At 40.1% G+C, this 25,791-nt stretch overlaps 1 protein-coding gene across 2 annotated transcripts in view; it reads right to left on the minus strand.

Moving 5' to 3' along the window:
• Positions 1 to 25,791, minus strand: part of LOC149185131 (P-loop containing nucleoside triphosphate hydrolases superfamily protein) — a 358,944-nt gene that overhangs the window by 299,020 nt on the left and 34,133 nt on the right. For both annotated transcript variants that reach the window (XM_089417775.1, XM_089417774.1), the window contains exons 6-7: positions 499 to 613; positions 277 to 314 (exon numbers count right to left, since the gene is read on the minus strand). In XM_089417775.1, the coding sequence (XP_089273901.1) occupies positions 277 to 314; positions 499 to 613 (153 nt within the window). The remainder of the gene's footprint in view (positions 1 to 276; positions 315 to 498; positions 614 to 25,791) is intronic.

The following is a 25,791-nucleotide window of genomic DNA, read 5'->3' on the forward strand; positions in this document are numbered from 1 at the left end:
AAAATGGTTGTAACGAGTTACCCCAGAGATTTGCTGTCAAAACAATATAAGCCCACGAGTTAGTTTTTAGATTAAATGCTGTCATGTAGTAACACTAATTCCTTTAGCGGTCCTTAATTCTATCACCCAAAAATCATAAAATATGCAACACATCCCACCTCTTTATAAAAAGAAAAAGCATTACCAAAATAAAATTAAAAATATACCATTAAGACCTTTGGTAAGAAATTGCAATATTCTACATTTTCAAGAAAAAAAAAAAATTATTTGACTTACTCTGTTGAAGTGCGAAGGAGCTCATAGACCATGTCAGTCTGCAGCAGGAGTAATTCAATGACATTATTCTTTATCCAATAATGAAAGATTAAAAAGGAACCTTCCTTTTCCAATATACACTTTTCTTCTCATAGAGTAGGCAAGAGAAACAACATAGGTGTCAAAAGACAATTCCAGTATATCAATAAAATTTAGGTGGAAACTGAAATGGGCAAAACAAACCTGTAAGACATTTGGCAAGTTCAGGCGTTGAGCAAGTTGGGTAGCAATTGTCGACTTACCAACACATGCGGTCCCACAAACAAGTATTACAAATGGTACTCTTTGATGATGAAACCTAGTTCGCAAGTCAAATATAGCATTTTAGAAGTCATGCTAACATAGGAATAAGCAAAATCAACTTTGCATTCCTCCTTGCCCCTTTTCCTGTGCCCAATTTTGTTCTATTCAGGGAAGATAGAAACACAGGAAAGTTGAAACAAAAAGATTTTTGAAACAAGAAAAATCAAAAAGGAGAAAGTAAGATGCCCACTGTTTCTAGTATCTACCACCCAAAATAGGAAAAACTTGGGCCATACAAGCCAGATGATCTGCACAACTAAAATGCAATAAATGTAAATATATAGAACACAAAGGGGCATATAAATCATATAGGATACTATGTATTGGAAACGAATACAGAAACCAAGATTATGGAAAATGTCTACTTGAAATGGTAGTCAATCATTTTCGTTATTAGTTGGAGAATTCCTGAAAATTGCATAGCAAATAGGTTAACAAAGGTGATTAACCACAAAATGTTGTTCAAACAAAATATGCAGAATAAAATTCATATTAAAGTGATGCATAAGCAATTTAGTCATCAGGGCACCAAGGATCCAAGTATCTTCTGAAGTTACCTAAAGAAATCCAAATTAAGATAACTTGTATAATTATTGATCAAATAAGTGAGACAATTTTCTTGTTAGAGACTTACTCTACATACTTTTAATACAAAAAATCCAGAGTGTTATAGAGTTAGGATGGATGCACGTATACTAAAGCATTGAGGGCATGCAATGATCAAGCTCAATATTGAATATCCAAGTGAACCTCCCATGGAAACCCTACTCCATTGATGCACACCATATGATCATAGCCTATGACTATAAGATAAACCTTAGCCCAATAGCTCCTTTATGATTCCCCTCTTTACAAAATACCATAGCCAGAATATTGTAGCTTAATTTGTTTGAGCTCCTTAACCAAATGGTAAGTATTACAGTGAAATCTAACACCCCCGTGCAAAGCCTCAATAGGCAACCTAGATTGAGTGCAACAATGGGAGTGTCACCACTATCAATGTTGTTGAAAAGGCTAGCAAGTCCAGTGAGAGGACTCACTGGGCATGGGCCAGCCGCCAAACCCTATGGCAATAATGAGGAAGGGTTCACGCTGTCACCTCAGCAACCTTCCTTCTGCTGTTTAGTGGGATTTCAACAATAAGGGAGGTTTCCCTATGCCACCTACAAAGTATTCTAGTACTCTGGCTCAAGGTGACTTATTTTGGAGATCTAAAGATAGCTAAAGGGCTTGGCAAGGCCTAAGATGACCAAGATATTCAAGGCTACGGTTCAAGCTCTCTAAGGATAGACCTATGACAAGGCTGCTCTAAGTTAGGGTTTGAATGATTTTCATTATTAGGACATGCAATGACACATAGCAGCCTTAGAAAAATCCTTTAAATGATATTCAACAAGTAGTGAACCAAGGATTTCTAATAGAAACTAGTGTTAATGCAAACAAGAGGGTTTTAGAGCTGTTAGATATGTGCATTGGCAATAAGTAAGGATGACATCAGCCCTAGTATGGCATGTGTCAAAAAATGTTAGCTGCAGTCGGTATTTTCATTATCAAATTCAAAGGAGAAATGATTTATTTTCTTGTTGACCAAGTCCGCCTCAAATGGACAAGTCGGCCCCACTACTTTAAGGGATTTCAACTTTGACCCTAAGGTCAAAACCTACCTCTTGACTCATATAAATTGGCATTCATTGACCTCATTTGGTATCACGACATCACTCATTCATTCAACCAATCAAGGAGATATGTTCACACGTGCAAGGAGAAAGAAGGATTCTCTGTGTTGACCAACGAACTTTGACTTCTGTTGACCAGCATTGACTTGACCAAACTTCTGTTGTTTGACCAAGTTATTGAATGAGGTTTGGAGGTCAAATTCTGTGGTTTGTTGACTGATCTTTGACTGAAGTTCTGTCTCTGTTTCTGGGCCATTGACCGAGAGTTGACTGCAGGTCAACTACTAAAGTTTGACTGTGGAATTACAGGCTGAATTCAGCCCTCTTTTGTAGACTTTGACTGTGAGCAAGTTCTCTCACATTTGATTGGTTTTGACTTGGTGATTATTGAGGTCAAAGATTGGAATTTTGACTGAAATATTTTGATGTATAATTAATGAATTGAACTCTCATAAAGAAAGATTACTGAGTTTTCCCCCTTGTGGGGTTTTGTCCCAAGAAATTTTGGTGTCTCTTGTTTTATTGTTTTCAATGATCTCTATTGCTCTATTGAAATTTATGGTTGAAATTTTCAAGTATAACTGCTTAATGATTGGAATGCTCTAAAGAAGTCAAATTGTATCATTGGAAGTAGTTATCAGTTTGAAAATTACTCTAGTCATGTTTGCTACTAGAAAATCAACAGCATGCAAGACAATTTACGATGCTAGATTTTGCTTTTATATGGTTTATATAAATTATTCTACAATTTAGAGCCACTCCCATGCAATAAAATCATGCTTTACACACAAATTTTCACTTAAAGCCCTAGCCCCTAGCCATCTAGGAGAGAGAAGATTTGAGGAGATTTATTTTAATTTTAAGATTGATCAACGCACTTATAGGCCAGTGCCTTACCCTATATGGCAAATGGAGCCTTTATGGAGTTATATGCCAAGGAAGGACCCTGATGGAGTAAGGGTGAATGTACTAGGGCATCCACTTGTAAAACCCTAGCTACTATTCTTGTGAGGAGAGATTAATTATAAGGTCTACACACTATGAGTTTCATTATAGGCTATGAAGAAGACAAATCTACATACAATAATGAAGCAAAGTTTCAATAATGATAAGCATTTTGACATGGAGCTATAGAAACCTGACTTAAAACATTTAGAGCATGCAAAATATCAATAATCAGCAATAAACTTACAAAATCTTCCACAATATCTCTTCATTCAATCCCAGAATAGTGTCTGCAACCCAAAAATCACATCCAAGACTAATCACATCCACAAAATATCACATTATGCCCAAGTAGCAAATAAGGAAGCAAGTCACACTCTTTTTAGAGAGGTTGAATTCACATGTGATGATGACAAATGAAGTGACAGGGAGGCTCTATTTATAAATAGGATCCTTCCTCTACTCACTTTACAAATAAAAGTAACTAAAAGCCCTAAAGACAAGTTCACTTTTGAGTGTTTTACAAATAAGAAGTTACAAGCAAACCTCTTAGCTCAAAAACAAGACAAATATGCCATAAAAGCCCACAGGTGTAGAAATAAATGCTCCAATAGTGTGATGTAACCATCGAAACAAGCTCAAGAAGCCCTCAAAATGTGAAGTAAGGGTTAGGAAGTGCGCCATACTCCAAGAAGTGCTCAAGGATTATGTACAAGACATCGAAAGTATCTCCATGCCAAAACGTCATGCCCAAAATGTGTCCTATGTCACCCTCCAAGCTAAAAAGGAGTAGTGTGGCATCAAATAGCTCAAGCATTGGGTTCCAAGGTGATGTACAAGTCCTCCCTTGTCATCTCAAGGATGACCATCATCATCTAGGCTTTGGATCCAGTGAAGCCCATCAAACAGTGTCAATGTTAGCCTAGGGGCATCCTGGGTCCATTGGGCACATCATCAATATCTCCAACACTAAGCATCATGGTCTTGGTGTTCCAACATCTAGGGAGTCCTCTGGGTGTCAAGCATCACGTGAAGCCCTCAAATAGCCCAACCCTCTGCTCCCCTCTGCTCTAGGTAGGCAACGCTACAACATCAAAGTCAAATATCTCTCCCTACATTGGATAGTACAACTTCTACTACTTTGTAGAGGAGATGGGGCAATCACCTCAAGAGGCCTTTGTTGTTGTGATGTCGATGACCTAACAAAATCTCCCCGAGATCAAGTGTAAATCAATCAATCATTAGGTAAATAAGATCATAGATGCATCACAATGGACCATATTTAAAGTTAGGGGCACGCCGCACAACTAATACTTCACACAAAGATCACCATCAAACATCTAACTAGGCTAATTCCTCCATATGTGTTCCCTCTCTTATATTTTGGATGGTTAGATAGATAGCCCTATTAGGTGTTTCCAACACATTAAGTCCCAAGTCAACCCATCAGTGCAAGTGTAGATGGTGGTAATGGAGTAGGCAAGACTTTGGCATCAAGTGCCATAACTAAGTGTCTTTCCTCATCCTAATTTTTCCACACTTTTACTTTGTATGATAATGCTTGATATGGTGCAACTCAAGAGCTAAGTTTGCATTTGAAACAGTTAGCATTTATTACCCCTTACAATGAGGTGGTATATTTCTCATCGAGGTTGGGACAATACAAGGGTTCATTTTTATGTGTGGAGCATCAAGTGTTCTAGGAACCAAGTAATGGCTTGGGGGGGTAGAGCTTGTGCTAGGCTTTTTCCCACGTGCTAATTTAGTTCTATCCATCATTTGCATTTTTCTTTTTTCTTAATTGTGGCTTTCTTTGCTTTTATCATTATTTTAGTTGCATCAACCTCCAAGGCAATGTTTTATGACCAAGACCTAAGGATGAGGATGAGAGAGTTTCAATCCCCATGACTGATGATCCAAAAAATAGAGATGGAATAGTGTAACTGATGGAATGTGATAAGTATGGATGACATAGGCACACTACTTCGATCAAAGCCTAATAGTGTTCTTCCTATAACACTAAGGCCTCAGAGGATTTCCCACTACACTAGGATAAAAGACTAACCACCCAGGTGAAGTGAGGGAACAAGAATACAGTCAAGATCAATCAATTATCTAGATCACCCCTTGATTCATATTAGTATGTCCCAATAAAATAAGCAAAAACACATGATTGCAAAATGATAAAAGTACCTATCAGTGGATGACCCACCTTCCTAAGGAGGAATGCCAGAATGGGGAGAAAGAAATCTAACCAGAGCATATATATATATGTGTGTGTGTGTGTGTGGGAGGGGGGAGGGGTTATGCCATCATGTCAAGTGCTTATCGATAGCGTTGTTGGTTGGTTGGCTGTCAAGAAGGAGAAAATTTTCTCCTATGGGGTTACCCACCTTTTGGTGGGTAACAGTCACCTCAGCAACAACTCCCCTCATTCTAATGATGGACAAAATCCAACACAAGGTAGGCTTCCCTAGTAGATCTTAGGGATCAAATAACCTGATTAACTCAAGCTAAGTGCCCCCTAAGGATTCTATAATGAATTTCAGCCAAGAATGAAGAGAAGGAATTAGGGTTTTGGGTGGATTGTTGAGTAATTTCCAAATTTGAGTTCAAAGGTTCTTATGGCTCAATATAAAGGGTTAAGTAAACAAATAGAAGCTCAAATAGGTTTTCAAACATACAAAATCAAGAAATTATAGTTGGCTGTAATAAATTAACTCTTTAAATCAAAATTTGCACCAATACAAGAGTCTATAGAAGCAACAAATTTGGCTCTAGAAACTATGATATTAAATTTTAAAATATCAGTAGGAGGATTTGAGGCAAGCTCTGTTAAAAAGCTCCATTAGCAGCAGCGGATCAAAGAGTGTGAAGGAGGAGGAGAATGTGGCCCTAGCATCTAACGGTCTCAGTCAGGGGCAGGGGGGAGTAGAGAAAGAAGAAGAAGGACTTGTTTAAGGTCAAGTGCTTCGGGTGTGGCGAATTTGGCCACTACAATACCCAGTGTCCTCTCAAAAAGAAGGACAAGCAGGAGAAGCAAGACCAGGCGACAGGACATGCTGAGATAGATAGGTTTTCCTCTAGGTTGGAGGAAGATTTCGCGATGTTCATCGATATACCTCCAAGAGTGAGGTGGGTTGACTTGGTGTTGTAGCCCCAGAGAGTTATAGAGATGGGCAGGGTCCTTGAGGAGCCCACCTCATGGATCATTACTTGGCTACGGGGGCCCATAGTATTCATTGGCAGGATGGATCGGTGTTCGGAGATGCAGTCAGATATCATAGTCACAATTGCAGACTAGTAGCAGTCAGGAACTGGGGAGCGCAGTGCAGCGTTGGCAGCAGTGTAGAGTGGCACAATGCAGAGTCAGCAGCAACACAGATTCTTTAGTGACAGTGCAGAGGCTAATAGCAGTCAAGACTCACAAGACAGATGTAGTAGACACAGATGATTCAGTATTTCATATGCTTCTCAGTTGTAGCAGCAACAGATGAGATGGAATTGCAGTGCAGATGCAGTGTTGGCAGGAGTACATCAGGGTAAACAACAGCACAAATGCAGCATCAGAGTTGCGCAGTAGTTGGTGGGCAGTAGGGCCAGACATCAGCAACGTGACAGAGGATGATACAGACACAGGGTGTTGTGGTAGGGTGTGCAGCACTAAAACGCAGTCCTCGTTAAAGGGAGTGTTAGTTTTTGTAGCATCAAATGTGTTCTAGCCACAAAATTTGGTGGAGAGGCTAGAATACATGAGATCTCCAAAACCCAGAAATCGTTTCTGGAAATTCCACCTAGAGATGGCTTAATTAGATTATTAACCGATTTTTAAATATTTCCTAAGTCTAAACTTAGGGAATATGGTTAATTAATCAGAATTAATTAAGTCAAGGTGAGAATAGTCTAGAAACTCACACGGATCGACTTCAAGATGATCCTAGCCCTTGATTAAGATTTAATCTTGGTCGTTGGAGTCCCAACAGAGGATTATAAGAAGAAGTCGATGGGCACTTGGAGAACACACACCAATAGTTCGATTTGCTTGGCAGATCGATTTCCAGAGAGCAGTAGTAGTTGCCAGGGGAGCCAGAGATCAAAGCCAAGTCAGTGAGGGGCAGAGACAGTGATCCGGAGGAAGTTTTCCAAATCTGGAGTGTAAAAAATCTGGAGTGTGCAACAAACTAATGATATTTCTCCTATTTGTTAAATTACTTTGAACAAATTACTTGCATTTTTCTACGGCAAATATCGAAATACATACACTGTAGCCTACACAAAATAAAATACTGCGAAAACTAAATACTGCACTAGAGAGAAATAAACACACACACAATTACACTGTTGTTTTTGGACAAACGTCCCCGGAAAACCCAATGTGGGAAAACCGGTGCAGCAGCTGAGGGTTTTATTATTATGCAGTAGTAATCTAAGTACAAATCATTAGATGCCCAAACTGGCAATCTGATACAGAGAATAAACTAGCAAAGAGGTAGTGAGAAAAATGTCACATTGTCACTGGCGATCCGAATCTAATCCAGGCTCTGGATGGCTAGCCCCACGCTGCCTCTGCGTCAACCTACGCAGATCTACATCACAGCCTCTAGGCTCTGCGTCACCCTTCTTGCTAGTTGATTTGCCTCTGGAACTTCGACTCTCTGGCCCTCCAGTCTCACACCCCAACTTCTGGCACTAGATCTCGACTCTCCAGCAAATTTACGGACTCCCTTTGAAGCTCTACGTTGCCTTTGCGTGGCACTGCGCTGCCTCTATGAACCTCTCTATGCCTTCTCTACCTTACACTCTCTGGATCTGGAAAAACTCCCCTCCGATCTATTATCCCTGCCCCTCTCTCACTACTCCTACTTTACTAAATCACTTCCGGCAACTCACAGCTGCTACTCAGGAAATCGACTTCCCAGCAAAATCGAACTGCACAAGTGTGTTCTCCAAGTGCCCATTGAACTCCTTATAATCTCTCGTTGGAGCACCAACGGCCAAGATTAAAACATAATCAACGGCTAAGATTAACTAGAAGTTGATCCTTGTCTTCTTCTAGAAGATTCACACCAAATTTAATTAATACCCTTTAATTAACCAGATTTCCTAAGTTTAGACTTAGGGAACCAGTTTAAAAAGTTAATTATTTCAATTAAATCATCTCTAAGTGGAATTTTCCCAAACGATTTATGGGTATTGGAGAATGCATGTTTCTTAGTCTCTCTACAAAATCTCGAGGCTAGAGCACATCTGATGCTATAGAAATCAACACTCCCTCTTAGCGAGGAATGTGCTCTAGTGTTGCAACCCACTGAAGCATCTCTCTATCTCTACACCATATCCTGTTGCACGCTGATGTCTCACTGTTGCTACCCACCAACCACTGCACAACTCAGATTGTTGCATCCCTGCTACTGTTGGCCCTGCTGAACTACTACCAACACTGCATCTGCACTGCAACCTTCTCCATCTGTTGCTGTTGCAACTACAACAACTGCAACGGAAAAGCATCCAAAATACTAGACCAACTATGGTTAGTATGATGCATCTGCCATCTGAGTTCTGACTATTGCTAGCCTCTGCGCTACCACTAAAGCCTTTACATCGCTGCTGACTCTGCATTGTGCCAACTGCACTGCTTCCAACTCTGCTCTGCACTGCTTAATCTCTAACTTGCTACTAGCTATTGCATTTGTCACTCTGGCACCTGACTGCACCAACTGCCACTGATCCATCTTGCTAATGCATGTCTTGGGCTCTTATAGCAAGGTATTGATTCATGAGGTGGACCTCCTCAAGAATCCTGCCCATCCCGTAGCTCTCTAGGGCTACAACTCCAGATCACCCCACCTCACCCCTGGAGGCATCTTAGCGATCATGGCAAACTCTTCCTCCAATCTGTAGGACAACTTGTCGATCTTTGCAAATATAGCTTGCTGATCCTGCTTCTCCTCCTTGTCCTTCTTTATGAGAGGACATTGAGTGTTGTAGTGGCCAAGCTCACCACACCTGAAGCACTTGATCTTCAAAATTTCCTTCTTTCTTCTACATTGCTCCTGTTGCCCCTTTTGATGCAAGGGCCATGTCCTCCTCTTCCTTCACTTGCTTCGTTCCACTGCTGCTACTGCCATTGATGGTGGCCTTCACCAAATCACGCCTCATCTCCTCTTGTTGCAGATCAACCCACACACGTTCCTAATCTGGCAGTTTTTCTTTGCCCAGGATACTCTGGACAAAAACTTGCCAATCTTCATAAACGTTGTTTAGTGCTAATCGTAGAAACTCTTTAGACTAGGGCGTTGATCCTACTAAAGCCAGCTGATCTCGAACATCCTGAAGCCCAGTAAGGAAGGGTTCTACACACTCCCCTTTCTGCATCCTCCTGCTCGGAAGATCCTTCGTACAGCGTAGCTAATGCCTCCCACATCTGTCAAGCAGTATCATTGCCAACTATGTGGGATACCACATGATCTCGAACCCCGTCAAGAATAAACCTCTTAGCTCTCGCAATCTCTTTCTTATACTTCTTGAGTTGATCTGCATCGGCGAGTACATCTACCACACTATCGACATAAGTTTTGAGATCATGCTCATCTAGAAGGCAAGAAATCCTAGCCTTCCAGATCACATAGTTGGAGGCTCCGTCCAACCGATCTTGATCTCTCAACCTAGTTGATGCCATCTCTCCTGAAAAAGTCGAACTGCTTCCTCTTCTCCTCTGCCCAATTATTCGCACTCCCTTCTGGAGTGAAAAATCTCGCACACAACTACTGCTGCTCTGCTGAGAAAATTCGAACTTCTTGGCTAGAAGTCCTGTGAGGAAGGAATTCCCTCAGTGTGTGCTCTTCTCTCCTTCTAATGCTATTCTGCTAGCAACTGTTGTAAAATAACTGTGTCCCAACTGAAGATCTGCTCTGCAAGGAAAAAATACCTTTCTCCCTTCTGCCTCCGGAAAACTTTGATCTGGAAAATCGAATTTCTTTGTCGACTCACTCAGAGAAATCGATCTTTCCTCAAAACTTGACCTCCTTGGCCTAAGGATTGCGTTGCCTCTAGGGTTTCAAACTGCTGCCAAGGCCGAAATTCGAACATCCTTCTTCCTTTTTGCTTTGAGCTCTCTGGCTTACGATCCGTGCTTTGATACCATGTGAAAATTCAGAAAACCCTGAATCCTACTGCAGCAAACTGATGATATTTCTCCTATTTGTTAAATTACTTTGAACAAATTACTTGCAGTTTTCTACGACAAATATCGAAATACATACACTGCAGCCTACACAAAATAAAATACTGCGGAAACTAAATACTGCACTAGAGAGAAATAAACACACACACAATTACACTGTTGTTTTTGGACAAACGTCCCCGGAAAAACCCAATGTGGGAAAACCGATGCAGCAACTGAGGGTTTTATTATTATGCAATAGTAATTTGAGTACAAATCATTAGATGCCCAAACTGGCAATCTGATACAGAGAATAAACTGGCAAAGAGGTAGTGAGTAAAGTCTCACACTATCACTAGCGATCTGAATCTAGTCCAGGCTCTGGATGGCTAGCCCCACGCTGCTTCTGCGTCAACCTACGCAGATCTACGTCACAACCTCTAAGCTCTCCGTCACCCTTCTTGCTGGACGATTTTCCTCTGGAGCTTTGACTCTTTGGCCCTCCAGTCTCACACCCCGACTTCTGGCATTAGATCTTGACTCTCAAGCGAATTTACAGACTCCCTTTGAAGCTCTGCATTGCCTCTATGTGGCACTGCACTGCCTCTCTGAACATCTCTATGCCTTCTCTGCTTTGCACTCTCCAGATCTAGAACGACTTCCCAGCAAAATCGAACTGCACAAGTGTGTTCTCCAAGTGCCCATTGAATTCCTTATAATCTCTCGTTGGAGCACCAACAGCCAAGATTAAAACATAATCAACATCTGAGATTAACTGGAAGTTGATCCTCGTCTTCTTCTAGAAGATTCGCACCAGATTTAATTAATACATTTTAATTAACGAGGTTTCCTAAGTTTAGACTTAGGGAACCATTTAAAAAAGTTAATTATTTTAATTAAATCATCTCTAGGTGTAATTTTCCCAAACGATTTCTGGGTATTGGAGAATGCATGTGTCTTAGCCTCTCTGCAAAATCTTGAGACTAGAGCACATCCAATTCTACAGAAATCAAAACGGAGAGGCAACAGCAAGGGGTCGAGTTATTCCCAGTGAGGCAAAGCAAAGGACGACGCAGTTGCATCAGACAAGCAACTCAATTTAGCTGGAGGAAAAATCATTTTCAGTTCCAGAGTTCAGGCAGAGGTTCCAGAGTGTTGGAGAAACAATTTCCTCAGCAGAGATAGGCAGAACGCCTTCATCAAAGGCAATTTCAGGCTAGCCGTCATATAGCCTGCACAAGCACTACATGAGGCTAGCGTAAGGGTACCAGGAGGACGAGTTTCTGAAGGAAAGTTGTGTCGAGGTTGCTTGTTGAGGAAGGGAAATTCCCTTAAGTAATTTTGGCCATATTTACTTATTGTTTGGATTACCAATTGGGTATCCATAGATTGTCCTCAGATTTCATTGTTGCTTAATAATAAAAACCCTCAGCTGCAGCACTGGTTTTCCCAAGTTGGGTTTTTCCGATGACATTTGTCCAAAAAATAACGGTGTCATTTTTATGTGTGTGTGTGTGCTAGATTTTCTCAGTTTCCAACTCTATTTTTCTTCAGGAGTATTTATTTGTGAAGGTTGCAGTGTGATTTATTTGATATTTGTCATAGCAGATAAATTGTTAACATAATTCACAATTAGAAAAACAAATTTCAGTTGCTGCAATAGGATTTCAGTTTTGAAATTTTCAAAGTCCATAGTTCATCAAACTTTGGAGCTTCTTTTCTGGCACATATTCATGTTGCAAATGAGCCCCATGATTCAGGTAAACCATTAAGTGTTGTAGTCATTAGTTCCTTTTTAGCAATGATTTCATCAATCACTTGAAGTTCTTAATTGAGAAATCCTCATAAAATATGAGTCTATAATATCATTCCTCATCATCCTAACATCACGAAGCTCATTCTTCAAAATAATTGCTTGAACAATATTGTTGATAGTGTACAATCCAATTAAGGCATCATACAATTTTTTAAGAGTCAAGATTTGCGATATTTGGGATCAAATGATCTCTGACAAAATTTACAATGATACTTCTAGCTATAATAGCTTTTTTCTCGAATTTTAATTTCTCTTCATCTTTTTTTGATTCGGTGACCCTGCCTTTCACAATACCCAAGTGATCTTCCTTTGCAAGACGAAGATCAATACTTGTTTTCCAAGCTCTAAAGTTTGTAGCTCATTCTAATTTGTTTTTTGCCTTCATATGGGAACCCATGGTCATGAACAAGCAAATAGATTGTAGAAATAGGTCTTTTTCAAGAGTGGTCTCTTACCAAAGCTTCTTCAAAAGTGATCTCAATGTCCTTTTCATCACCAAAGCTCTGATACCAAGTTGATTTTTCAAGTGCAATAGATACAAGCACAGATTTATGAAATACTAATAATTACTTGTAATGTTCTATATCTTCTTTTACCAATTTCAGTTTATCATTAAGCAATTACACTTCATAAATTCAACCATAAAAGCATAAGGATAGTAAAGATCACAATGCACAAAGAGAACACAAGATTTACCCTGGGAAAAACCACTTAGGGGAAAAACCAGCAACCTTTTTATTTTAAAAAATTCTTCAGCTTAACAAGAGATACATCTAATGTTGCTAGTCAACTATGAGGTCAAATTGACCAACAAAGCTTATGGTCAAACTTGGTCTCCAGCCCTCAAGTCAAGCCTCCAATCTGCCCTGCGGCTCAGCCTTCGGCCTCCCAGAAACCCAGAAATTTCGGCATGCCCGGAATATGATACCAAGAAAATTGCCCAAAAACACACATGGGTTATTGAGAGAGAGATGCGAGTTAGAGAGAAAGAGAAAAATGATCTTCATCCTTCTTTTCGTCCTTCTTGTCCTTCTTGACTTTTGCTTGGTTGCCTAGAAACTGTCTTGCTTGTGAGCAGTCGAATGCCTTTATATAGTGTTCTTCTTTCGCGAATGGGTGTGTCTCTTCACTAGGGCCAACTTCACTATCTTGGAATAAAAATTCAAATTTCAAATTTCGAAATTTTCTCTTTTAAATCTGACGTGAACATGTCTTATAATAGTTCTTTTAAGGTTTAAATAATCAAAATGACATGAAGAACATGTCTTACAAATTATTTATGCATTACATGGGCCAAAATATAAATTATGAAAACCGAAAATAGCTACAAAATTTAACATTTTCAAGTTATTGTACTTGCTAGTTATTATTTGTTGTTTTACTTTTGAAGGCATTTATCTTTTGTGGCATCTTTGTTTCAAACATTTATTTCCAAGCACTTCTTTCCAAAGTTATTATCTTTACTTGGAGCATTTGTTTAGCAAGTACTTATAATTTGGCAATGATCTTTAACTTCACAATGTAATACTTGTGATGTATATGCTTATTAAACCCATGGACATGCTTTGATGCTCTTATTGCTTTATATAGTGAATTGTATTTTGGTCATCTTCACTAACTCCTAGAACTTAATTAGTTGAGCTTTAGATAATTTGTAAGGTCCCCTACCCTTGACTTCTTTAGGAGTAATCCTAGACGGAGGAGTTGAGAATTGAGTGACAGACTCAACTCAAAACTTGCCCCCGAGGCCACACCAAGTGGAGTTAAAGATTTTCTCCAGGTGTGGATTAAGGCAGCAACAGAGAGTAACCTACACGCTGCACATGGGTAGCATAATGATGAATGAGATCATGAGCATGGGCAGCTTGATGATGAATAAGACCATGGAAGATGCAGCATGAAGATGAGAGCAGCTCAGTCATCAACGTTCAACACATGTGACAGTATAGCAAGGTGTCACATGGTAATGTGCAGCAAATAGACGAGATGCAGCACTATGATAGGTGAACGAGTCACCTTAGAGAATCAGTTGAAGCAATATGTCATCCACTAATCTCATGCCGATATCAAAAGTCAAAGTGATTGACTTCTATTGTAAATGTACTATCTCTCTCACTTTCTCTGCTGAACTTTGAAGAACATAAAAGAAGAATTGATCAAGGGTTTCCCCACATTGGGGTTTGTCCCTGTCTAGCACCACATCTTGTGTCCTCTTGTCTTGGCTTGTCTTCTACAATTTATATTTATGTTCTATCTGCAGTTTACTTTATGCTGATGTGATTGCTAATGTGGAAAAGAAATTGAAATAAATTGCTCTAGCATAGAACATACCTAAAATTAACAGCTCTGCTCTGCTCTGCCTTGCCATGCTCTGCTCTGCCTTGCTATACTCTGCTCTGTTCAGCGTTGCTCAAAATATGAAGAAGAAGAAGAAGTGATCGAGGATGTATCATACCATCCGACCCAAAGTCAGTCTCAAAGTGTATACCACTAGTCCCAGACCAGTCTACTGACCCGAAGTCAGTGTCATAGTGGGTACCACTCTCACTGGTCCCAAACCAGTATCATTGATCCCAGATCAATGAAGGTCATCCTAGCATAGGGAGTACGGTAGATACAACGATGCGTCCATCGGTACTACTATGGTCCCTATCCTCATTTCCCTGCTCATTGATCAGATGAGAGGTACTTCCCATGAGTCCCAGACTGCATGGGTAGGATGCCTCGACAGGAGAACTAATCATCCTGTCCACAGGAGAGCGAATCATCCTGTCCAGTGGATGCCACGGAGAACTAATCATCTTGGCCCACAAGAGAACGAATCATCCTGTTCCACAATCACCATGGAGAACACATCATCCAGGCCCACAGGAGAACTAATCATTCTGTTCCATAGTCGCCACGAGGTGTCACAGGGGAAGGTTGAACCTCTTACCCTGTACAAAGTGCACCAATAGGGGATGGTGAGTCACCCTGTGGTCATATGTCGCTCCAAGAAGTACCCCACACCCCCCCGGAGCTCCCAGAGCTCAGTACATCATACTTGACCCTCATCAGAGGGTCTCTGAACGACACCAAGTCGTTCTCGGAAAGTCAGAAATTTGACCTTTCCTAGGGGCTTTGTCAGAATGTCGGCAACTTGTTCATCTGTATCGATATGTTGGAGCCTTATTGGTCCTCGCTACACCATATCTCGAATATAGTGGTACCTGATATCGATATGCTTGGAGCGATCATGAAATACAGGATTTTCTGATAAACGGATCCCACTCTGGTTGTCACATAGAATCATGGTGGTATCCAATGTAAATCCAAATATCTCACTGAAGAGCTATCGCAACCAGACTACTTCACAAGAGGCCATGCTAGCAGCAATGTATTCTGCCTCGGCGGTGCTCAAAGCCACCGACTTCTGCTTCCTGCTCATCCAGGATATCAAGGCAGATCCCAAAGAGAAACAGGACCCGAATGTGCTCTTCCAATCCTCCACATTGCCTGCCCAATTAGCATCAGTATACCCAAGTAGTCTCACATTTCCGGTAGTGTATCTTAATCCATGACTGATTGTGGCACGAAGATATCTCAGCAGATTCTTGGCACCAATCCAATGTGAGTGACGAGGCTCAACCATATGTTGGCTCAAAGTGTTCACTGCAAAGCATATATCTGGACGGGAGTTCACCAAGAACATCAATGCTCTGACGAGCTGTCGATACTCGGTAGCATTTTGTAAAATGGGTCCGATAGCACTACCGCTAAACTTCTTAAAGTTGAGCCCCATTGGGGTAGTTACGGGCTTGCAGTCCACCATGCCAAATCTTTCCAGTATCTTCACCACATACTTTCCTTGAGATAGGAAAATCTCCCCTGGTTTCTGCCAGACTTAGAGTCCTAGGAAATAGTGCATGAGTCCTAGATCTTTCATCTCGAATTCAGAAGCCAGCTCCCTCTTACATTTGTGAATGAGAGGGTTTGCACCTGTTAGAAAGAGGTCGTCAACATACAGCACCAGTATGAGAGGTTTGTCATCTTCAACCTTAAAGTAAAGGTTAGGATCGGCTTCACTCCTAGTGAATCCCAGCTTCATCAAGTAGCTATCGATCCTCTCATACCATGCTCGGGTTTCTTGCTTTAGCCCATAGAGGGCCTTCTTCAACTTGCACACATGAGATTTTTGATCATATATCTCAAATCCTTCGGGTTGCTCCACATAGACTTCCTCTTTGATCGAACCATGTAAGAATGCAGTCTTGACATCCATCTGATGTAGGTTCCATCCTTGCGAAGCAGCAAGGGCTATGATTGAACGGATAGTGGTATATCGGGCAACAGGTGCAAATATCTCGTCATAGTCTATACCTTCCTTCTAGGAGAAGCCTCGAGCGACAAAACGAGCCTTATACTTTTAGGTACTTCCATCAGCTGCATGCTTTATCTTGTAAAGCCATTTAGAAGTGACAACTATCTTTTCCTGGGGTCTAGGGACCACATCCCATACATCGTTTTTCATAATAGACTCATATTCTTCAGTCATAGCATCCTTCCATACTTGATGCTTGACGGCATCTGTGAATGATGAAGGCTCATTTTGGATGATAGTGCTCATGATAGTCAGGTATCCCTGATACCTGTTTGGCCTCTTACTTTCACGGAAGGTTCCACGAGGTGCGATGTGTCCTTCAGCATCATCAAGTGTTCCCTTAAGCCATGAAGGCCTTTTCCTATAAGAGGAAGGCTCAGGCGGAGGAGGATCAATAGGATCCATGGCTTCTTTCACATCGGGCATTGTCTCATCTGCTTTTTCCTTTGGTTCACTGGTGTCAACTTCTTAGCTCCTCAACGTAGGAAGATTGTCCACCTTGCTAAGGGTTGTATCTTCGTCAAAGGTGACATCATGACTAATCACGACTTCCCTTTGACCGGCTACATAGATTCTATAGCCCTTAGTATTTTCACTATAACCCACGAAGATTCCTTTCTTTCCAGATGCACCCAATTTATTCCTTTTCTCTTTCGACACATGAAAATATACAGGGCTTCCAAAAATTCTAAAATGAGAGACGTTAAGTTTCTTACGGTGGACATTTCTTCAAGAGTCTTTGAACCCAATGCTTGATGAGGGCATCGGTTTTGTACATATACGGCGGTGTTTGCAACTTCGGCCCATAGAAACTTCGGAAGTCTTTGATCATGAAGCATAACACGAACAGCTTCCATGATCGTACGATTCTTCCTTTCCACCACACCATTCTGCTCAGGAGTATATGGTGTAGTAGTCTCCCTCTTAATGCCAGCCTCTTTACAAAAATCATGAAACTCATTAGATTCATATTCAGTCCCATTATCAGTCCTTAAGATCTTGATCTTCTTTTCGATTTGATTCTCGATCAAGGCTTTGAAGTGTCGAAACTAGGAGAACACTTCATCCTTCTTTTTCAAGAAGTATATCCAAGTCTTGCGAGAATAGTCATCTGTAAAAGTGAGGTAATATGAATATCCTCCCAAGGAGTTCACAGGCATCATACCAGATATGTCTGAGTGAACCAACTGTAATATATCGGAGGTATTGCCTTGGCTAGAGGGGAATGGTCCCCTTTTGAGCTTTCCTTCGGCACATCCCAGACATACACCACCTTGCTCTATTCGAAATTCGGGCATCCCTGTCACCATTTGTCTTACATCAGGTAGAGCTTTATAATGAAGATGAGCAAACCTCCGATGCCATAGTTCGGACTGAAGAGATGTGTCACAAGACATGACACCTAGCAGACTTCCTCCGACCTGATATAATGAATCAACTCGAAACCCAAGAGTGAAGGCATCTTTAATATTGTTTTTCCATACACGTACCTTGCCATCGCTGAAGGTCACCTTGTAGCCTTTGTCTTCCATAGCCGAAATGGACACCAGGTTCTTTTTAAGATCAGGTACATATAATACATCCTGTAGGTGGATTGTATTACCTTGATTCAATTTAAGAGAGACATTTCCTACACCTTTCATGGGATATTTCATATTGTCTCCAAGGACAATTTCCAGGTTGGTTTCTTTCTCTATCAGATTATGGAGAACTTCTTTGTAACCAGTGAAATGCCTTGAGGCACCACTATCAATAAGCCAATTTCCCAGCGAGTCCAGAGGAGCAGAGGTAGATAGAGCAGCTGGTAGATAATATTCATCTTGCTTATTGTTAACGGTGTTAGATTCATACCTGGAATTTCTTGCCCTTTTGAATGGTTGTCCTCTTCCTTGATTTCCGGCACTTCTCTTGCCTTTGCTATTAGATCTGCCATTCCTTTGATTGCCATGAGCAGGATTCTGATCATCATCTCGGTGTGAATCCCTTCTATCAAAGCACTCCCTTGCATAGTGACTTGCTTTATTGCAAATATAACATCATCCTTTCTTTCCACCCTTAGGTCCGGCCTTTCCTTTGAATTTAGCCTTGGAATTATTTCTTTTCTTAGCATGAGAAGAAAAGGCAGTGGGAGGACCTTTAGGTATGGGCATTTCTTGCTCTTCCATCCTTGTTTCTTCTTGAATGCATCTTGCCATTAATTCCTCAAATCTAGGAATTACGTTATTGTTGAGAAGAGTAGTCCTGAACACGTACCATTCAGATGGTAATCCTCCAAGAGTTGTGAGTGCCATTTCCCTGTTAGGAATTATTTCCCCAATAGATAGGAGATCGTTTTTTATCTCGGTGATCCTTAGGAAATATGCTTGCATACTTTCATCTTTGCCCTTCTTAATTTCTTCAGCTTATTTCTAAGGAACAAAACTTGATTTGCATCGTTAACTTTAAATAAAATCACCAGTCTATCGTAGATTTCCTTGGAGGTGTTTAGGTCGGAGATGTAGGCCAACAAGTGTTTGTCAATAGAGTCCCGGATGATCTTCTTAGTTTTTACTTCCCCCTTGGTCCATTTGTTCCTAGTAGCAGCAAATGCATTTGATGGAGGTTCAACAATTTCGCCTCTCACATGGTCCAACACTTCCTGTTCTTCTAATGTTAGATCGAGAGACATCTTCCATCCGTGGTAGTCAGACTTCTCTCGGAGTTTGTCTTCAGCAGGGAAGTGTGTTGAGGACCCCATGGTTTCTTTTGGATAGCCTTGTCAATCTTCTCTTCGGTGATTGCTCTTGCTCTTGCTTGGGCTTTGTCTTCACCTCAGCTCCGATACCATGTTAAATTATGGTATGTTCTATGCTTAGAGCAGTTTACTTATCTTTCTTTTATTATTCACATATTAACAATCACATGTACATTAAGTAAAGTGCAGAAAGAACATTTAAACGATCAACAGAAAACAAGCCAAGACAAGAGACACAAGATGTGGCGGCTAGCCAGGGACAAGAAACCCTTTGATCACATCTTCTTTTACCTTCAATAATTCAGCAGAGAGAAATCGTACAAAAAAATCTAATTTATATCAGCAGCAGCAAACCCTAGATCAGTGGCATCAGATCAAAACTAGGGCAATCAATATCTTCCAAACCGGAGGTCAGATCACCTTGATTCCTACACCAAAAAATGCGGATTTCCAAGGAGAGTCCACTTCACCTATTGCACAGTCAAGAGAGAGAGAACGTTGGTCAACGCTGGTCAAAGTTTCAATCTGAAACTTGTAAATCCTGGAAAAACTGTGTCCTTCCCTCCCACGTGTGAGAGAGAGACCTATCTGCGCAGGAGAGAGAGAGAGACTCTTTTCTGCGCAGAAGAGAGAGAGAGAGATGGATGAGAAGTGTGTGTCAAAATGAGGAGGAAACGTCCTGTATTTATATGCAAACGTTAATGATTGAATAGATGTGTCTGTTGGGCTTCTGAGCCTACATAAGTTGCTGGCCGACTTTGACAATTAGTCCATAATCTAAATAAATTCATATCTCCATAAATACTTATCGGAATCGGATGATTTTTAAATCAATCCTACACCTCTCGACGAGAGGAATACAAGAAAAATATAATCAACCATGAATAAGGTGACCCACATGAAGTTTGGCCCTAGTTGCCAATTTTAACACTTCTCCTGCTAAAACATCCTACCCATGCAGTCTGGGACTCGTGGGAAGTACCTCTCATCTGGCCAATGAGCAGAGAAATGATGAGAGGGACCATAGTACTACCGATGGACGCATCGTGTACTACCGTACTCCCTATGCTAGGATGACCAATATTGATCTGGGATCAATTGGAACTGACTTCGGGTCAGTAAGAGTGGTATGAGACACTCTCTTTTGATTGGAACTGACTTTGGGTTAGTAAGAGTGGTATGACACACTCTCCTTTGATTGGGACTGACTTTGGGTCAGTAGAGAATGGTATGATACATTCTCGATCACTTCTTCTTCTTCATAGTTCAGCAGAGCAGAGCAGTGCATTGATGGTAGAGATAGTACAGATTGGCAGATGGATTAGCAGATGGAGTTCTCCCTAGTTGAGAGGGAGTGTTAAAATTGGCAACTAGGGCCAAACTCCACATGGGTCATCTTATTTATGACAGCTGATATTTTTCTTGGATTCCTCTCTCTGAGAGGTGTAGGATTGATCTAAAGATCATCTGATTCTGACATGTACAAATGAAGTTATGAATTTATTTTGATTATGGTCAAATTGTCAAGGTCGGTTAGCAAACTTATGTAGTCTCAGACGCCCAACAGTCACATCTATTCATCCTCAATGTTGCATATAAATAGAAGGTGACTTAACCTCATTTTGACACACTCGTCTTCACACTTCTCTCTCTCTCCTCATTGATTAGGTACAGATTTCTGGGCCTCTCTCTCTCCACATGTTCGAAATTTCAAGAGAGCAAAATTTCAGGAGGCCGAAATTTCAGGAGGACGAAAATTCAGGAGAGCAAAATTTCAGTAGGCTGAAATTTCAGAGACCGAATTTATGGACAGTTTGACCAAGCGTTGACCTCCTTTGACTGTGCTTTTGTGAGGGCTATCTCTGTTGGGCAAGCCGCATTTATGGGCACAGAAATCGAGGCTAAACGTTGACTTTGACCAGTGTTGAATGCAGCTAGGGCTGACTGCAGGTGGGTTGTTTGACCAAATTGACTGCGTTGTTTTTGGGTTGTTTTGACAGTTGATTCATCTTGCTGTTTGGAGGTCGAAGTTGACTGAAGTTGACCAATTAGTTGAGGGTCAAATCTGCCCTGTTGACCAACGTTGACTTTTCTGGTTAGGGCTCTTTTGTTGTTATAAATTATCAGATTTGTAAATTGTACTATCTCTCTCTGTTGAACTATTGAAGACAAAGAAGATTTGATCAAGGGTTTCCCCACATTGGGGTTTGTCCCTGGCTGGTGCCACATCTTGTGTCCTCTTGTCTTGGCTTGTCTTCTACTATTTATGTTTATGTTCTATCTGCATTTTACTATCATGTTGATGTGATTGCTAAATTGGATATTGATATTGGGCTAATTAAGAAATTGATGTAAAATTTCTCTAAAGCATAGAACATACCATTGTTGCCTAAAATTAACACAATTCGAGTTCCTTGCATGACTGTGTCTATTTTTAGTTGATTGACTAGTTAATTGAGAGATTAGTGAGTTAACAACAGTCATAACTACTCAACTGAACTTCAACTGACTCAACTAATGACTAGAGCTCAATTAATTAAGTTCAACTAACAATAACTCAACTAGATTGCTAGATCTTAGCAATCAACTCATGCACAACTCTACTTATATCCTACAAACTCGAATTTACTCACTTATCTAGTAGACAAGGCCATGTCACTCTAACTAATGCAATCTAAGTCATCCTGCTGATGTGGAAAATCGAATTTTCTCCATTTGACTAAGGCACTAGTCAAATGAAGCATTTTCTTGCTACAATTTCAACACTCCTTAGCAAGAAAAGGGTTCTACACAACCCCAATCCTGCTCCTGTAGGAACGTACCGTAACACAGCTCCCCTCTCACTGTTGTTGTTGCTACTGCAACAACTGCAACTAAGAAGCATCCAAAATATTGAATCAACAGTGTCTCTGAATTGCAACTGTCTCCTAAGCATCTGACTGCTACTAATCTCTACACTGTCTACTGGGAAATTTGCGTTACTGCTGAGCCTCTTGCTCTGTTGTCAACATTGCTTTGTGTTCCTCAGTATCTGACTGCTCCAACTGACACTGATCCTCCTTGCTACTGAATATTGTGGGCCCCTGTAGCAAGGGTAATGATCCATAAGAAGAGTATACTGCAACTGCTACTGCTCTCCTATGGACCATGCCTAAATCTTTGCAACTCTGGGACTAGGGCTCTACATCACGCCACCTCACTCCTGGAGGTATAGTTGCATACAAAGCGAACTCTAATCTACTTGTATTGTTGCTTTGTTGTTGCTTCTGCACTGTTGCTGCGATAATGAATCTGATCTCCCCAGATCCTGAAGTACTAGCTTCCATAGGGTTGCTCCCTCTAAGTCTCGATCTCCCTGTATATCAATGATCACAACTCTTTTTTGTGTCACTAAACATTGGCTCACTGATCTGTTCACTAGGAGCCTTCTAGCTCCATTAAGAAGTCTACACATAGGGTCTTCTGAATTTTCCCTGAACTAGGGCTCCATCAATCTACCTCCTAACAATCCATGGCTCCTTTGATGCATATTGTACTTGAGGTCTTCAAGCTGCTGCATACTGCATACGAAAGTCACTGTTCACAACAACGCTTATGAACAGTGGCTAGCTTTCCAGATCTGCCCACATACAGTGACTCTTTGACCAATCTAGGGCTACAAGGAACACCGCCCTATTTCTACAATTTGTTCCTCAAATTGCCCAAATCTAGGGCTCTTTAGATCTACCCTCTTTTCTCTGATTTCTTATACAAATTGATCTTTGTGTGATGGTCCTTATTCTGCTCACTACTCTGTCCTCAATCCATAAACTGGCATGATTCCTGCACTAAAGAAATTCGAACTAAAAACTCTGCAAATCAAAATTTATCTAAGGGAAGATCTGGAACAAGGTTACTATGTAGTCTTTTGAGGCTCTAATACCATGTAGAAATTACAAGAAATTTGCTACTACTAATGAAATCGAATTGAAATCAAGAGACAAAAATTTATTCTACTATTTTGCGGAAAGGAAAACACGCGATAGAAACACATGCAATAACATGCAACCATCAAAATACAAGGAACACAATGATTTTACAGGAACTGGGAAAAATCCTTTTACTACTTTGCATTAATTCAGATGAGAAAGAGAAACAATTACAATGTCTTGCTTCAACTTTGAAGCACACCCTGCAATGTAAAACTATTATCCTGGCTCCTAACCTGCTTTGGCCAACACTTAGCCAATTCAAGCCTCATCCTTCCTCCTATTCCTTGCGCAATCCTAGAGGAATTAAGCTCCTAAAAAATAGGGAAACTCCCTATTTCCTTACGCAAATCCAAGGGGAATTGATCACCTGCTCAGTGCAAAAGCACTATACACTCAACAGTATACAAATATAAATACAAACATGCCTTTTCCTCCACCTCAACTAGGCAATTCGAATTCCATGCATGATTGTGTCTATTTTTAGTTGATTGACTAGTTAACTAAGAGATCAGTGAGTTGACAACAATCATAAGTACTCAATTGAACTTAAATCGACTCAACTAATGACTAGATCTCAGTTAACTAAGTTCAACTAACAATAACTCAACTATATTGCTAGATCTTAGCAATCAACTGATGCACAACTCTACTTCTAGCTACAAACTCGAATTTATTGACTTAAATAGTAGACAAGGCCATGTCACTCTAGCTAACTGCAATCCAAGTCATCCTATTGATGTGGACAATCAAATTTTCTCCATTTGACTAAGGCACTAGTCAAATGAAGTCTTTTCTTGCAACAATTTCAACAATTCATAACATGGAAAGATGAAGAGGAGTACATTCAAAGTTTAAAACAGAGGAACAATATGAGGAATTATGTATAACCTCGTCAACTGAAAGGTGAATATCTGAATATGAGATATAGAGCACTGTCACTTGAATTTTACATCTACTTTGCAATTCAGATAAAAAGATACACATATAATGATAAACAAAGAAGGAAATACAACACTAAAATACAGACCATAATTGATAAAGAGGAATCCCTGAAATAAAAACCCTTGTACTTCTAGTCCAAGAGATATTTCATTAATTTCCAATGAACAGAGTTACAATAGAGATTTTTCTCTCATAGTCCAACCTTGATCTATTACAATTCCTCTAATTTATACAAAAATTACATAAGTTTTGAGATCCACAAATCCTGGAAAGTTTTTAATACAAAATACTAAAAAAAAAAAAAATACATACACACACACATATATATATAACCCAAAATAAATGGATCTGAAAACCTCTTCATCCATCTTTAATTTGTTGTCAAGTTCAATTGATGGGGTGGCTCTCCAACTGAAAGTTGATTGGGCGTTTTTCTAAAAATAGAAAAAATTAAATCTGGCGAATTTATGAAAAGTAGGCTTCAAAGATCCATTTGAATCTCTCAAACCATGATAGTTGTGTAAAAATTGAAAGAAGTTTTTGTAAATGAGCATGTTTTTAATAAAAAACTCTTTTTGTTTTTTGAAATTCATCACACACCTCAAAAATCGCGCCCAAAGTTAATGACTAAAACAAGAAATCATTAAATATTTATATCTGAAAAAATGGGTTGCAAATATTCCTTATCTTCCAAACCATGACACCTGTGTAAGAACCGAGAGGTTTTTTTAAATGAGCTTGTTCCCAACAAAAACCACTTTTGGTTTTCAAAAATTCGTTTCCGGTTGTTCGGGAACCGTGTCCAAAGTTGATGACTAAAACATGAAAAAACAAAGTAAAACAAAGTGTTGTCATTTGATTTGTCAGCGTCGACAAATTATCTGTCAATGTGCCTGAATTTTCGGTGGAAGATTTTAAACAACTGCTCCAAGCCATTACCCCTGAAGTCTTTATCCTGAAACTAAACTGTGATAACACATCCAATTCAAATTATGATCCATATTACAATTATCTTAAACATTAATTGAAAGCACTTTATTTAAAAAATGGTTAATGTACCTTATATTTGAGGACCCACCTTCTTCAGATGAGTAGGCTAGATGTAATAAAGCACTAATCAAAGAATATATAGGAGCCAACTATGGCTAGCTATCTATGGATCATCATAGGGCTGATGGCTGGCAAGCTAAAAAAAATAGGAGAAAAAAGTTCTCCTAGGGGTTACCCACTTGTGTGGGTAACAAGGCCCGCTGCCAAGGATCATGAAACCCCCCACCTATTGCAGGGCTTATCCCATTAGTGGCTTGAATTGTAGATCTTGATATTTGTGTCTCATGTTCCTGTGCCAAAGGGCTAACCATATGCTTATTTATGTATTGGCTAGATGTACTTTTAGAAACTCTTTTGATGGCCCAAGTGACAATTTTGTCACTGGGGTCCTACTAATTTTAAGCTACCTAGTGGTAGCTTCTTAGTGAGCAACATTTTTGGTAAAACATGCCCATCATGCATATGATTTGTTTATATCAAAGGAACCATTTTATTCAAAAGGAAAAGGATTACTTAT

Source organism: Pinus tabuliformis, chromosome 3_2 (genome assembly GCF_031772625.1).
Source record: "Pinus tabuliformis cultivar Carrire ecotype Pingquan chromosome 3_2, CPIR1, whole genome shotgun sequence".
NCBI classification, from domain to species: domain Eukaryota; kingdom Viridiplantae; phylum Streptophyta; class Pinopsida; order Pinales; family Pinaceae; genus Pinus; species Pinus tabuliformis.